The sequence below is a fragment of the Pygocentrus nattereri genome, chromosome 17 (assembly GCF_015220715.1).
Source record: "Pygocentrus nattereri isolate fPygNat1 chromosome 17, fPygNat1.pri, whole genome shotgun sequence".
Taxonomy (NCBI): Eukaryota; Metazoa; Chordata; class Actinopteri; order Characiformes; family Serrasalmidae; genus Pygocentrus; species Pygocentrus nattereri.
This window is the reverse complement of record NC_051227.1, coordinates 14,540,819-14,556,492: the sequence shown is the minus strand read 5'-3', so window position 1 is coordinate 14,556,492 and position 15,674 is coordinate 14,540,819. Positions and strand designations below refer to the sequence as shown.

The 15,674-nt window shown below is 37.8% G+C and overlaps 1 protein-coding gene across 1 annotated transcript in view; it reads right to left on the bottom strand.

Annotated features, from left to right (window-relative positions):
- Positions 1–15,674, bottom strand: part of hfm1 (helicase for meiosis 1) — a 43,789-nt gene that overhangs the window by 2,638 nt on the left and 25,477 nt on the right. The window contains exons 20-34 of the mRNA XM_037546603.1: positions 14,648–14,739; positions 13,868–13,974; positions 13,731–13,778; positions 10,905–11,002; positions 10,610–10,744; positions 10,341–10,426; positions 8,856–8,939; positions 6,434–6,591; positions 6,238–6,341; positions 4,900–5,118; positions 2,011–2,088; positions 1,787–1,908; positions 1,178–1,260; positions 968–1,047; positions 126–218 (exon numbers count right to left, since the gene is read on the bottom strand). Of these exons, the coding sequence (XP_037402500.1) occupies positions 126–218; positions 968–1,047; positions 1,178–1,260; positions 1,787–1,908; positions 2,011–2,088; positions 4,900–5,118; positions 6,238–6,341; positions 6,434–6,591; positions 8,856–8,939; positions 10,341–10,426; positions 10,610–10,744; positions 10,905–11,002; positions 13,731–13,778; positions 13,868–13,974; positions 14,648–14,739 (1,587 nt within the window). The remainder of the gene's footprint in view (positions 1–125; positions 219–967; positions 1,048–1,177; positions 1,261–1,786; positions 1,909–2,010; positions 2,089–4,899; positions 5,119–6,237; positions 6,342–6,433; positions 6,592–8,855; positions 8,940–10,340; positions 10,427–10,609; positions 10,745–10,904; positions 11,003–13,730; positions 13,779–13,867; positions 13,975–14,647; positions 14,740–15,674) is intronic.

Genomic DNA, 15,674 nt, shown 5'->3' with positions numbered 1-15,674 from the left:
TGTTTTATATGTTTTATTCTCACTGCATGCATCATTAATGTATTAAATTGTAGATGGGCATAATTGTCATTGTATTTCCATTGTAGAAAACACACATAAGGAATAAATTATTATTAAAAATTTACTCTGAAGCACAATGTTTGCACTAGTCTGGATGGTTTGTTCATGTAGACTGTCCTCCATTTCAGAATAAAAACCTCCAGGGTATTCACTGTAATCTGCAGATTGAAAACATAAAGTTGTATTTGTTATGCTGATCTATGCATTATGATGAATTACGTTGGAAATCATTTGAGCCTTTTTATCAAAATTGAGCAGGATAGAGCATTACTGACTAAAAAAGGCCATGTATCTTCCACTTGCATTAAAAATGGCTTTGTGCCCTCGCTTCAGATTTGTGATTTAAGTTGCACCTCCATCTGCTGGACGAATCCTCTCTGGATTTACACCGGTCAGGCATGACATTCTGACCACCTCCTTGTTTCTGATCTCATTGTCCATTTTATCAGATCCACTTACCAACAGGACACTGTTGGTTGAATGTTTTTGGTTGGTGGACTATTCTCAGTCCAGCAGTGACACTGATCCACTCAGACCAGCGCAACACACACTAACACCACCACCATTCAGTGCTGAGAATGACCCACCACACAAATAGTACTTGCTCTGTGAGGGTCCATGGGGGTCCTGACCACTGAAGAACAGGGTAAAAGGGGGTAACAAAGTATCAGAGAAACAGATGGACTACAGTCTGTAACTGTAGAACTACAAAGTGCACCTATACAGTAAGTGGAGCTGATCAAATGGACAATGAACCTAGAAACAAGCAGGTGATTATAATGTTATGCCTGATCTGTGTGTCTGTCTCTTTTAAAATAGAGAAACCAATTTGAAAACCAAGTGCTGCCTGAGCCAAAATCAGTCCTGACTGTGGCAAAATGTGATGATTTTAAATATACATGCTTACCATTATATGACGCCTCTGCAGGTGTGGTTAAACTCTCTGCTGCTTCCACACTTTGAGGATAATACGGAAATTCCTCAAACCTTTGGTAAAAAAGCATCACAGACTATGTCAATGCAAATAATTAACTAAATAATTTAAGTGGGTAACCTAGGACATCAGAACCATAAAGATACTTCAGCATTCACTGTCCAGTTTCAAACACTATCTTACCTTGTATGAGCTGGAATTGGATCTTTACGCGTGTAGGAGAACTGCTGCATGTTGATGTTCTCTGCCTCAGCATTCATTCTCATCTGTAAAGACACAATGAAGTTACTGAATATAGAAATTTACATTACATTCAAAGTAGTCAATATATTAAATGTGCTTAGGCTTTTTCCATTTTACTGCACATTTCCAAAGCAGCTTAACACTTATATTAACTTTGAGGTTTTAATGAACCGTTAGGTTATTATGTTTGCCTGTTCTAATCATATAATTAATTTGTTTAGTATCCTTATCAACGTACTTGTATTATTCTTCCTTGTAGAGTAATTTAGTCTTTTTTTGGGAAACTATAAGTAAACATTACCATTATTCAAAGAATTTGAGAACCCAGAATGACAATAACCACTTTCACATGAAGAAGTGAAGATGTTTCATTTTTTTGTCTGTAGCTGTCTCTATGTTAGATATTTGTGTCATGTGTTTATATGTGCAGTTATGAACTGCCACTTGGGCACAAATGATGTTTATTCAGTTCAATTCACTGCAATTCGATGTGCGGTATCTACTGTGTAACATCTTTGTGTATAAAATAATAGGTGAAATAAGAAGGACCTTCAGACGTTTGACTGGCGTCTCTATGAGTTTCTCGTTCCTCATCTTAAGATCTCTGACATAGGATGAGATATTGGATTCTGGATTCAGAGGCCGTTTCACCACCTGCACTCCGACTTTGCCTAAAGAAAAGAAGAGGAGTCAAAAACCAACATTATTTCACTTAATTTAATCTCATCATCAGGATTCAAAGCCACAAATACGTTTGCTAATCTGGTACTCACAGCAGTCGTGACCACAGAGCTCCTTGTTTTTACAAAAATGGTTACATTTTCTTTTGCCAGGCTCTGTCTGAATAGGATCTGTGATGAAAGAGACAGAGACAGAAATACTAGAGCAGTACCTTTCAGGACAATAACCGACATCAATAGGAGAATCAAATGGAAACCACTTTTTGTTGCATTCACACTGCGATTAACAGCTTGTCCTACCTACAGTCATATGAAAAGGTTTTAACACACACGTTAAATGCCATGTTTTGTAGATTTTCTAAGTGAAAGTAATTGTGATTCATTGGAAATAAACACATCCTGTCCAGCAGGGGTCGCCGCTCCTCTACAGAGAACAACCTAAATATGGTAGTTTCCACACATTTTACTGCACTATGTATTTGCAGAATTTAACATACTGAGAAAAAATTAAACATAAGACTAAAAATTTTATAACTTTTTCACAGGTCACATTTTATGCTAAATTCAGGAAACTGTAATTGTGCATTAAATTGTGCAGATGTTTGTTCTCTGTAGAGGACGTATTGACATATTTTCACTTAGGATATCAACAAAAATATGTAATTTGACCAGGTGCACACAAACATGTGCTTTAAGCTGTAGATGGAAATGGAATATACTGCAATATGTTGCTAATATATTTAAAAAAAAAAAAAACACATAAGGTTGTTGTAGGTCAGCAACAGTAGTTTCCCCAATTTCAAACTAGTTTCCTGCCCAAATCAATCTTTGTCAATTATGTTGTCAGCGCTGTTTCCAAAAAAGTTGGGACATTGTGCTAAATGTAGTTAAACAGAGAATGCAATGTTGTGAAAAAACATTTAAATTATTTAATTGAAAATAGTATAAAGGCAACATATTACGTTTTTAAACTAAGACATTTCATTGCCCATTATGAATCTAATGTCAGCGACATGTTTCAAAAAAGCTGGGATGGGGGCCTGTTTATCACTGTGTTTCATCACTTCTTCTTTTAATTGCACTCTATAAGCATTTGGGAACTGAGGAGACACTGCTATAGTTCTGAAAGCAAAATGTTTTTCATTCTTGCATGATATAGGATTTCAGGTGCTCAACAGTTGGGGGTTTGTCATACTTTTTTTCATCATTTGCAAAATGTTTTCAGTGGTGACAGGTCTGGACTGCAGGCCGGTCAGTTTAGCACCTAGACTCCTTTAATATGGAGCAATGCTGTTGTAATATATGAAGAATTTGGTTTGACATTGTCTTGTTGAAATAATCAAGGCCTTCCCTGAAAAAGACGTCATCTGGACGGCAGTTTATGCTGCCAAAACATGTATGTATCATTCAGCATTAATGGTGCCTTCACAGATGTGCATATCACCCATTCCAGTGCTCCCCTAAACCATCACAGACACTGGAATTTAAACTGTGCACTAATAACATGCTGGGTGGCTGGAGGACATGGCGTCCATAATTTCCAAAAGAATTTTCAAATTGTGATTCGCTCTACCACAGGACACTTTTCCACTTTGCCTCAGTTCATTTAAATGAGCTCAGGCCCAGAGAAGGTGGCAGCGTTTCTGGATCCTGTTTATATTTGGTTTCTTCTTTGCATTTTAGAGTTTTAACTTGCATTTGTGGATGCAGTGATGAACTGTTTTCACAGACAGTGGTTATCAGAAGTGTTTCTGAGCCCATGCAGTGATTTCTACTACAGAATCATGTGTGTTTTTATGCAGTGCTGACTGAGGGCTCAAAGATCACGGCCAGCAAATACAAGTTTTTGGCTTTGACCCTTGCAATCAGAAATCTCTCTGGATTCTCTGAATCTTTTGATAATATTATTCACAGTAGATGATGAAATCCACAAGTTCATTGCTATTTCATGATGAGAAAAGTGATTTTTGAATGGTTGCACTACTTGCTCGCACAGTCTTCCACAGAGTGGTGAACCCCTCTTCATCTTTACTTCTAAAAGACTCAGCATCTCTGGGATGCTATTTATACCCAATCATGTTACTGAACTACTGCCTATCAAATTAATTAGTTGTGAGATGTTCAGCAGGTGTTTTGGTTAGCATTACAGTTTTACCAGTCTTTTGTTGCCCCTGTCCCAGGTTTTTAAAAAATGTTTTCAAAATGGGCATCTATATTTAAAAAAAACAATAAATGTCTCAGTTTCAACATTTAATATGTTGCCTTTGTACTATTTTCAATTAAATAAAGGGTTTTAATTATTTGAATATCATTGAAGTCCCAACTGCTACCGCGACCCTATCTGGATTAAGCGGTTAATGACGATGATGAATTCTGTTTTTTGTTTTTTTTGCACAGCGTCCCTGTTTCACAAAAGTTCCAGCTGTAGATTTATATCCATTATCAAACATCCATATGGAGAAATGAATGGTGATTCACAATGTCATGAACGCAACCAGCAGATGGTCCAAGTCAGAACTTTCCTTCCTTATAGTGAGTGATTTTTGGAGGTGGGGTGGATTTGGAAGGTAACTAAAAATTATGAATTAGTCACACAAAATCTTTACTGTCAACAAAAAATACAAGACAAAAAAGGCAACTGTGCAGGGTCTTAATAGCAAAAATCCTGTATTTTCTCATTTTATTTTTTATTTGTAAAGGATAAAGAGTGCCTGGAAAATGGTCACATGAAAGTTATGGCTGTTTTTGATAAACTAAACACACACAAACGTAATAAAAGAGCTTTAGGAGAAAGATGTAGGACCTATTTGCAATCGTGTTTGGAACTTTGTTTTGCTTTTTTCTTTCCATTGCCAAGTTGCTGTGTAAAACCAACAGAAACCCCCCACCCACTGTTCCATTGTTGAAATAGTTTTTTTATATGGGTAAACAGTGACAGACTGAATGTTTTCAAAAAGTAAAAGGGTGTGTATTTTTTCTTACCTCTGATATCAGAGAGGTGTTTATACTGATCTCTCTGTGCTGTGGTCTGAGCTCTCCGTGTGGCTGTTTGAGATTTCAGCACTGAGTCGGCAGCTCTCTGTGATGTTTCCTGTATTCTCTGAAGCTTAGATTCCGGAGCCTCTACACCATATGATTCAGCTCCGAATGTCTTTGCTCCGTAGTAGAAGGCACTGAATTTCTGCTGGATATCCAGACCCACTGCACACCATATACACAAACACACTGTATCAATTAACTTAAAGAAATCTGATACACATTCCAAACAAAATGGATCAAACTTGTTCTCACAGATTAAAGGCCAAGCCACAATAACTGTTCTGCCAGAATAAAGATTTTGAAAATATATATATTTTTTCATTTTTTCAGGCTTTTCTCTACTGGTTAGAAGAACAAAGTTTGGTTGGAGATTTCCCCCAGAAATTCCCAGACATGGATTTGTAAAATTTCAACAGTAGCACCTGATTTATGTAGAGAAGTTTTGTTTAGATAATCCAGGTATTGGATGTTAACAACAAACAATACTGGGCTTCCTCAAAGAGAGGCCTAGAAACAGTTAAACAAATAAAACTGACATAAATAAAATCACTAATATTTGTCAATATAAAGTACACGTGCAAAATTTTGAACACTGTTGATTTTGCCTTCTACGCTGTAGACTGGGGTTCAATCCCCCACTTGTCAAGCCCCTACACTGTACCAATAAGGCAATAAGGGCAAGACTCCTAACACTACCTTCGCCTTCCTGTGTAAATTGATCAAACTGTAAGACGCTCTGGATAAGAGCGTCTGCCAAATGCCATAAATGTAAATGAAAGTGAAAACAGGTATTATTTTTACCCCAAATGTGGCATTTTAGTGAAGTTTTTTATTTATTTGCATTTGAGTTTAACATAATGGGAAAAAAATCAAGTATATAATGTGTCTTAACTTTGGCACATGCTATATTTTTTATATTGTTTGTTTTCCCAATATTAAATTCAGCAAAATTAAACTGTGTATTAAAGTGTACAGAAATGCATTCTCTGTACATAATGCCCTAACTTACACCGACATTTGAACAGGGGCACCAAAACCTCTGCATATATCTAATATTTGTGTTTTGTGTGCCACTAAACCAGTACTGTGCAATTAAATAGCTTTTTAAATATAATTTTCTCAAATGTATGCACAGTACTGTAGGTTTTGTATTTTGGTAAATTTTACTATCATTTATTTTAGTGATATGGAACAAGTCTCTCAGCAAATAAACAAAATGTTCAACTTAAATCTCTGAAATACTGTATGTGAATGGATAGAGAGACACTATATTTAACACACCGTATACAGAGCTTATCAAATTCATGCTGATCTCATCTTTCTGTGAACTTCTTGTAACCTCTACTTTCCTGGTCCAGCTCCCAGACTTCAAAAGTAAACTATCCCTGTTTAAAATATGACATGCACATGAAAGTTTAAGTTCCTTAAAAAAACAGCACTTTGACAAACACTTGAGACTAATCAATCTGGATGTTACGAGATCTTCTGTTGGAAGACCACATGGTTGTCAGAATCTCCAATGATGAGAGTGACGTAATGATGGTCTGGGGCAGTCCTTTTGGTTAGGAGCTGCTCAAAGTTCTTCAAGTTCACTGTGACCAAGATATCTGCTGTGGAGACGCTATATCGCGGAAGCTGTTAAGACATTAAGATTGAAAGCCATAATTAAGCAAAAAATCAATTTCACTACCTTTTTGCCCTCAATTTCATCAATTATAAAAGAAATAATTAGTGACCAAAGCTCACACCCCACCAATTAGCATGGTGCTAACTGCATGTCTAAACCATTATAAACTCAACCTCAAACTGCGTGGAGTGGTAACTGACACTGTACATCGGTCAGGCATAACATTAATGTTTCTACATTCATTGTCCCATTTTCTCAGCTCCACTTACTGTATAGCTGCACTTTGTAGTTCTACAGTTACAGACTGTAGTCCATCTGTTTCTCTGATACTTTGTTACCCCCTTTTACCCTGTTCTTCAGTGGTCAGGACGCCCATGGACCCTCACAGAGCAGGTAGTATTTGGGTGGTGGATCATTCTCAGCCCAGCAGTAACACTGACGTCGTGGTGGTGTGTTAGTGTGTGTTGCACTGGTCTGAGTGGATCAGACAGCAGTGCTGCTCGAGTTTTTAAACACGGTGTCCACTCACTGGCCACTCTATTAGACACCCCTACATTGTCAGTCCACCTTGTAGATGTAAAGTCAGAGACGACAGCTCATCTGCTGCTGCAGTTTGTGTTGGTCATCCTCTAGTCCTTCATCAGTGGTCACAGGACGCTGCCCACAGGACGCTGTTGGCTGGATGTTTTTGTTTGGTGGACTATTCTCAGTCCAGCAGTGAAACTGAGGTGTTTAAAATCTCCAGCAGCACTGCTGTGTCTGATCCACTCAGACCAGCGCAACACAGACTAACACACCACCACCACGTCAGTGTGACTGCAGTGCTGAGAATGATCCACCACCCACATAGTACATGCTCAGGTCCATGGGGGTCCTGACCACTGAAGAACAGGGTAAAAGGGGGTAACAGAGTATCAGAGAAACAGATGGACTACAGTCTGTAACTGTAGAACTACAAAGTGCAGCTATACAGTAAGTGGAGCTGATAAAATGGACAATGAGCGTAGAAACAAGGAGGTGCTAATAATTTTATGCCTGATCGATGTATAACATACTGTTATAAGATTGCAGAGCTAAAACCAGCAGCATCCGACGGCTTCAGGCCTTGAATTTGGTCCATATGTTTGTCTCAGTACCACTTTACAATAAGAGTATCCTCATATAGGGCTTAAAATTATTTTCGTATGGCTATTATTTAGTCATAATCTCTTTAGAATCATCAATAACCTGTACAACACAAATAAGGAAAACATCTTTATTTGCACAGAATGTGAATTTATTAATTTTATCATTTTAATGTAAGAAAACTGATCATTTGTGACTAATGCACTGCAAAAAGTAATATTTTAACAAGTTATAAATGTGGTCAATAAATCTAATATCTCTTATTATGAGTCTGCTGTAAGAATATTCTAAGATTATTCCACCTGCTTCTGTACATTTTTACTTGTTTTAAGTGATTTTATCTGGTGAAAGTGTCTGATTCCACTGGCAGATTAGTTCACTTTTTTGGAGAAATAATGAAGATAATTTTGCTCATTTTAAGAAATAATGATTAAAACAAGGAACATGATCTGCCAATGAAATCAGACACTTTTATAAGATAAAACTGCTTAAAAACAAGTAAAAATGTCTAGAAATAAGTTAAATAATCTCACAATATTCTTACAGCAGCCTCATAATGAGAAATAGTAGATATATTGACTACATTTAAGATGTTTACACTCGTTAAGATACAATTTTTTCCTGGCGGTAATTAAATGGTAGTAAGTTAATAATAAATATTTGATGAAGCTGACAGGTTTAATAGAGACCAAAAAGATGAGTCACCAGCAAGATCTGAGCTTTAACCATATAGATAATCACTATTTGGCAAGGAACAGGTCACTGATGCCCTTTGTATTCATGTGTTACACCTGCCTATTAATGATTTTAAGGTGTTACTAACAAATTATTAATTAATTAAACAATTTATAAACTATTAATAAAGGTACTCATATTGTACAGTGGTACCTTTGTCAGTTCCATTGCACGGTTTTCTACAAAAATGGACTGAAGTACAGACAAAATGAACTAAGTAAATATGTTTTTCACCAGCACTGTCTTTCACTTTATTTGAATTTAGCTAACTGCATCATAACAAAGCACTTTGATCATTAATTATCTGCATCATTCATCTTTAAATATAATAAACACACCACATTTATAATTTAATCTGCTAAAATGCAAGATTATATGAGCTTATATTTAACATAAAGAGAGAACCTTTTACCTGCTCAACACGAATTTCATATTTGGGGAGTTTGCTGACAGCTTCTCTTATCTGGTTTCCAAATGGAGGGTGTCGATTCACAATCTGGACAAAAAGAGTGATCAGGAATTTGTGAAGTTATCAGTGGTGAATAGTAACAAAGTAAATGTAATTTGTACTGAACAGCAGTTTTTTTGTGTATCTGTACTGAAGTTTTTCCGTTCTGGGCAACTTCTTACTTTCACTCCACTACATTTCAGAGTCTAATATCTGACTTTTTCCTCCACCACATTTTGAGAAATCTGTCGTTCCTTTTGGTTTCTGTGTGTATAAAAACGTAACATCTCAAAACAAAAGAAGCGCAAAGCCAGAGCACCAATCAGGGCCCAGCGGTCACTTTGTTCTGGGCTGGTTTTGACCTGTTGGTCATACCGACCCAGTGCAGCACACGGTTCAACGTCAGCGCAGCAGCGTAAAATTTTGGGAGAGTCTGTTCAACATAAATGATGAACTAACCTAACTTTGTGTAAATAGAGCACAATATAGAAATATGTCCACATATGCAGTCGTGACTGACGCGGCTTTTTTCTGAATTTCTACAAACTCCATTTCATTTTATAGTAAATTAGTCTGGGCTGGTTTATATTTATGAACAGAGGCCTACAGATCAACATAGTAAAGGAGCTCATTTGTGATGCTGAGTTTAAAGCCAGTTTTTATTAAACTTAAACTTGAAACTAAGTTGCATTAAGTTAATTACTCTTTTAGTACTTTTGATACTTAAGTACATTTGAAGGTAAATACTTTTGTACTTTTACTCAAGTGGAGGTCTAAAGGGAGGAACTTCTACTTTTACTGGAGCAGTATTTTACCTTGAGTATCTCTACTTTAACTCAAGTACATGGTTTGTGTACTTTGTCCACCACTGATAGTTATCAAGACTCAGTATTTGACCAGAAGCCTTCGATACAAAGCACAGGACTTGATTAAATATTCATCATTCTAAAAACATTAAATACTCATTAGAGATGGCACAACAGTGGTGGTTTTCTCAGCACGTCAGTGCCACTGCAGTGCTGACAATGGTCCACCACCCAAATAGTACCTGCTCTGTGAGGGTCCATGGGCCCCTGAAGAACAGGGTAAAAGGGGGTAACAAAGTATCAGAGAAACAGATGGACTACAGTCTGTAACTGTAGAACTACAAAGTGCAGCTATACAGTAAGTGGGGCTGATAAAATGGACAATGAGTGTAGAAACAAGGAGGTGCTCATAATGTTATGCCTGATTGGTGCATATTTATATGCAACAAATTGACTGATTCCAAATCTTTTAACAGTAGTGTACCCTGCTTTATATTATGCTGCATTACCAAAAAATTGTCACACTTCAGGCTTTGTTTATGACACAGAATCGAATCCAATTGCTTCTCCAAAGCAGGTAACTGATCAGTAGCACCTCTGTTATTAATGTCAATGTATTTCTACAGCAGATAGAAAAATGTACCAGCTCCAGTTCTCTGGCATTGGTAGCTTCAATCTTGTTGAACGATGTCAGTCCTGCATTCACCATAGCAGTGGCGAGTGATAACCCTGGAACAAACGAGGGCATTTAAGGAACTCAATAAAACTTTATCTGTGATTATTGTAGCTAAACAAAAAGCTAAGCGCTACACTATACTGGATATGTCTTCTATGTAAACAAGCACCACTCGTTTCTCCATTTTTACCCAAACAACGGCAGCATAATGTAAATTATTTAGACAGTCACCCCACCTATCTTATCCAGCTGCTTGGAGACATAGGTAGAATTTTCCCACAGCTTGGCTCTGAAACATTTGGCCAAAATCAGGGAGTTGAGCTGAGCTGAGAAATTCGCCTTGGAGTGGTGACTGAGAAATTCAACCAGGCCTTAAAACACAAACAAAACAACACAACACTGAAATAACCACTCATTAAAATACTCACTCCTGACACCATCAATACAACGGAACACACAATGATGCTGATACACGAGAAAGACATAGCAGGTAATTATGCAAATATCACACTAATTTTTGAGGCAGATTACATTTGCTAACTCGGATTCCATTCCTGAAAATCTTCCCAGTGTCCTGTGTGAGTCCAAATTCCTGAATTGGAATGCAGCCCAGCTGAGCTTGAATCAAACTGTAGTGAGAAGGGAACATGCACAGTAAATACCCTGGTGTGCTGGTTATAAAGCCTTCTTTATATTTCTGTTTTTGTTTATTAACAATACTAGGAACCTTATCTCCTGTGGTTACATTCATTCTGACATTTTAACAGCAAGAACTTCTGGTAAAGTTTAAAGCATCACCATATGAGATTTTTTTCTTGAAACTGAAGTATCACTACTGAGTGAGGAGAATAAAAACAGGCTAAAACATGGTGAGCATGTGCTGTTGCGTGTCACGAATGGTCCCTCCCAGTCCTGTCCGTGTGTTCGTGTTGTGTTTTGGTCTAGTCGACACGCTTTTGTTTTGATCCCCTGTCCAGCCCCTTGTTTTGTGACTCCGCCCCTGATTATTGCCACCTGTGTTTTCACCTGAGTCCTGTTATCCCTTGTTAGCCCTCTTGTATTTAAGCCCTGAGTTTTCCCCTGTGTTGTTGCTGGTCTTTGTTGTTTGATCATGCTGTTTGTTTGATGATTGATGTTTGAATTGTTTGTAAGCCTGTTCTGACATGCTGTTTGTATAGTTTGGATTTGTTTGCATTTCGTCATGTCTGTCCCTCAATCTATCTGTGCTGGCTATATGAACCTGGGCTGTCATGACCACGACCCTGGTATTGCCCTTAATAAAAGTCGCTTATCTCCGCACATGCGTCCGCCTGCTCGCTCCCCAGCATTACACTGCGAGTCGCCCCTTAAAGCCTGAAATAATCATTTAAAAGTCAGAGGCGTCGTGTCAGGAGTTGTTCACACCATGTTGTATGTCTTTATGAAACAATGTCTCACACACAGACTCTACAACAATTTCGAGCTTAATGTTTAGGCCTTAAATAGATCTCAAAATCAACATTATACCGATGAAGGTATGACGTTTAGGCCTTAAATAGATCTCAAAATCAACATTATACCGATGAAGGTATGACGTTTAGGCCTTAAATAGATCTCAAAATCAACATTATACCGATGAAGGTATGACGTTTAGGCCTGAAACGATCTCAAAATCAACATTATACCGATGAAGGTATGACGTTTAGGCCTGAAACGATCTCAAAATCAACATTATACCGATGAAGGTATGACGTTTAGGCCTGAAACGATCTCAAAATCAACATTGCACCGATGAAGGTATGACGTTTAGGCCTGAAACGATCTCAAAATCAACATTGTACCGATGAAGGTATGACGTTTAGGCCTGAAACGATCTCAAAATCAACATTGTACCGATGAAGGTATGACGTTTAGGCCTGAAACGATCTCAAAATCAACATTGTACCGATGAAGGTATGACGTTTAGGCCTGAAACGATCTCAAAATCAACATTGTACCGATGAAGGTATGACGTTTAGGCCTGAAACGATCTCAAAATCAACATTATACCGATGAAGGTATGACGTTTAGGCCTAAAACGATCTCAAAATCAACATTATACCGATGAAGGTATGACGTTTAGGCCTGAAACGATCTCAAAATCAACATTATACCGATGAAGGTATGACGTTTAGGCCTGAAACGATCTCAAAATCAACATTATACCGATGAAGGTTTGACGTTTAGGCCTGAAACGATCTCAAAATCAACATTATACCGATGAAGGTTTGACGTTTAGGCCTGAAACGATCTCAAAATCAACATTATACCGATGAAGGTATGACGTTTAGGCCTCAAACGATCTCAAAACCAACACTATACCGATGAAGGTATGACGTTTAGGCTTCAAACGATCTCAAAATCAACATTATACCGATGAAGGTATGACGTTTAGGCCTCAAACGATCTCAAAATCAACATTATACTGATGAAGGTATGAGAGATTCTTTATACGCACTGGCCATTTGCCAGGTTCATTCAGACAAGTGGTTTAGAGAAGCACATCTTCTGGTGTTTATGTTGATGCTCTGACATGATTCCAAGCCCAGTAAGCCCACATCTGTTCATCAATTTTATTCCAGAATGCTGAGTCTGAGCTGTATGAAGGGGGAGCTGTGTCCCCTCTTCTGCGGTGTTTAGCAAACACACATCTAACAGACCTTTCCAACACACATACTTGCAGGAGCAAACAGTGTCATAGAATCTGCCAACAATTAAAACTGACCTAAGCTCTTCAAAAAAGATGGTTCCTCAAGGGTTCTTTAGTAAAGAAATCAGTTCTATATAGAATGGAGAACACTCAAAGAACCCCTTGTATGATTAAAGGGTTCTTTACATCATGAAAGGGTTCTTCAGACTTATGAAAAATGTGCATAAATGTGCTACAGATGGCTCCATATAGAACGTTTTTGAAAAAAGGTTCTTCTATTGTTAAAAGCTTGACACTGAAACTGGGCCCTGATCCCCGTGTGGGCATTGATCCCTGATCCCTGATCCCTGTGTGGGTCCTGATCCCTGATCCCTGTGTGGGCCTTGATCCCTGATCCCTGATCACTAATCCCTGTGTGGGCCCTGATCCCTGTGTGGGCTCTGATCCCTGATCCCTGTGTCAGCATTGATCCTTGATCCCTGTGTGGGTCCTGATCCCTGATCACTGTGTGGGCATTGATCCCTGTGTGGGCACTGATCCCTGATTCCTGTGTGGGCTCTGATCCCTGTATGGGCCCTTAAGCTGCAGTCTAGGCCTGTGTCAATCTGCTCCTGACTATAACGATTAACATGGTTATAAAACCAAGAAGTAAAGTTTCCACTTAAACATTAATGAAGAGCAGCACATACCAGTTAACTTTCATGTCATTACTTTTGATCTTTCCCTCCATTGGATACCTAAAAGGAAATGTAGAGTTTTTTATCATTTAGTTCTGATCCAAAAAGCACATTATCTAAAATGTATGTTTAGAAATGTTCTCTCTCACCTGATGGTGACTCTGTTCTTATCTTTGTTCAGTGTGTTCAGTGTTCTCTTCTCATTCACTCTCAGCTGCACGTCACTAAACTCCTTGCCCTTTGATATCATTTCAATCTAACAGGAGCGAATATAAAAGGATTCGTTTGGTATTTTTTATATCCAGATTATACAGCAATATCACAAAGCAACCTCAGCAAACAGCTACTAACATGATGTTTGGTGCTAGTAAAGAAACTGTGTGCTTGTTAAACTAACAAAAAAGTCAGGGGCTGAATTCACAAAACCTTTCGTAGGAAAAAAATTGCAAAGGTTCTTAAGACAAACACTACGTAGTTCATAAGAATGTTCCTAAATGCAAAAAACTTAAGAAGTTCACAAATATTCTCTTCAGATAATCTTAATTATTTCCTTATGATTTTCTTTGGAAAGTCTTCGTCGACTGAAAAGCTGCTCAGTGGTGACGACAGTTAGGGAATTTAGTGTCGTCTCATCTTCTGAGTCTGACCAAATCGGCTGTCGGTCAAATGTGATCTTAACAGTGTCCATTTTCTGTTTGTGGCAAAATAAGAAGTAAAAACGTTCAAATGGCTCGAACATCTCCTACAGCTAAATTTATCTAAATTTACTAGACAGCAGTGATCACACCCACAAAATAGTGTTGTTTTGCCCACAACACTAAATTTCATCTGTACTGTTTAACGCACTTCAGTTCAACTGTAATATAGCCTGACTTATAGTTACATAAAATAAACTAGGAAAATGAGAGAAATTCCTTGCACACACTCACCAATTCCGGCAGTGTTTCTCGACCCGTCACCTTGCTAAACTGCTTCATGGTGTCAAATGCAACACAGTACCGAGCCATGAGCTTCCCACTCTCTGAGCACAAAAGACTCCTCCGATTAGCAAAATCAGTGATGCAGTGAATAGACTGGGCTACAGAGAAATATTAAGGAAAGCTTTCTAGACAGAAATTAAAGGGCCAATCTCCTACATTTTTCTTATTTTGAATTCTCTCATTTTGAATCAAGCAATCAATCAATCTTTATTTAAACTTGGAGTACAATGAGAGAGGGCCCTCTTTTACAATGTAGCTGAGCCTATACAAAGATCAGGGATGGAGAAGTTAAATAGTAAACACATAATAAATGCTTAAAAATAAATAAATAAATCAATAAACCATTAAAACTACAACAATATAGTAATGTTATAAGTAAGATAAAATAAGGATAAATAAAAATGATAAATAAAGAATTACATAAAGAAATAAAAAAAACAAATTTTGTGGTTTTATTTATAAAATTCATTATAATTAATTTTAACATGGCCATTTTCAAACCTCTCTTTATTAGAATTAAACAGGCTGTTATTTTTATGTAACGCAGGGGAGAGAAGAGGTGGACGCATATGCTGAGATAAGCGACTTTTACTGAGGGCAAATCCAGGGTCGTAGTCATGACAGTCCAGGTTCATATGACCAACACGGAGAGATTGATAGGCAGACATGACGCAATACACTCATGAAAACAAACCAAAACACTTCCAACAGGACATACAAACAACTCAAACAGCACATCAAACAAACATCCCAAACAGCATGTCAAACAATACATACATCAAACAAAGACCTGCACCACACAGGGGAAAACACAGGGCTTAAATACATGAGGGTAAACGAGGGACTGGTGGATACACAGGTGGAGACAATCAGGGGTGGAGTCACAAAACAAGAGGGAAGGACTGAAAACCAAAACAAAGAAGCACATGGACAGGACCGGGAAGTAAACACAACACAAGCACATGGACAGGACTTT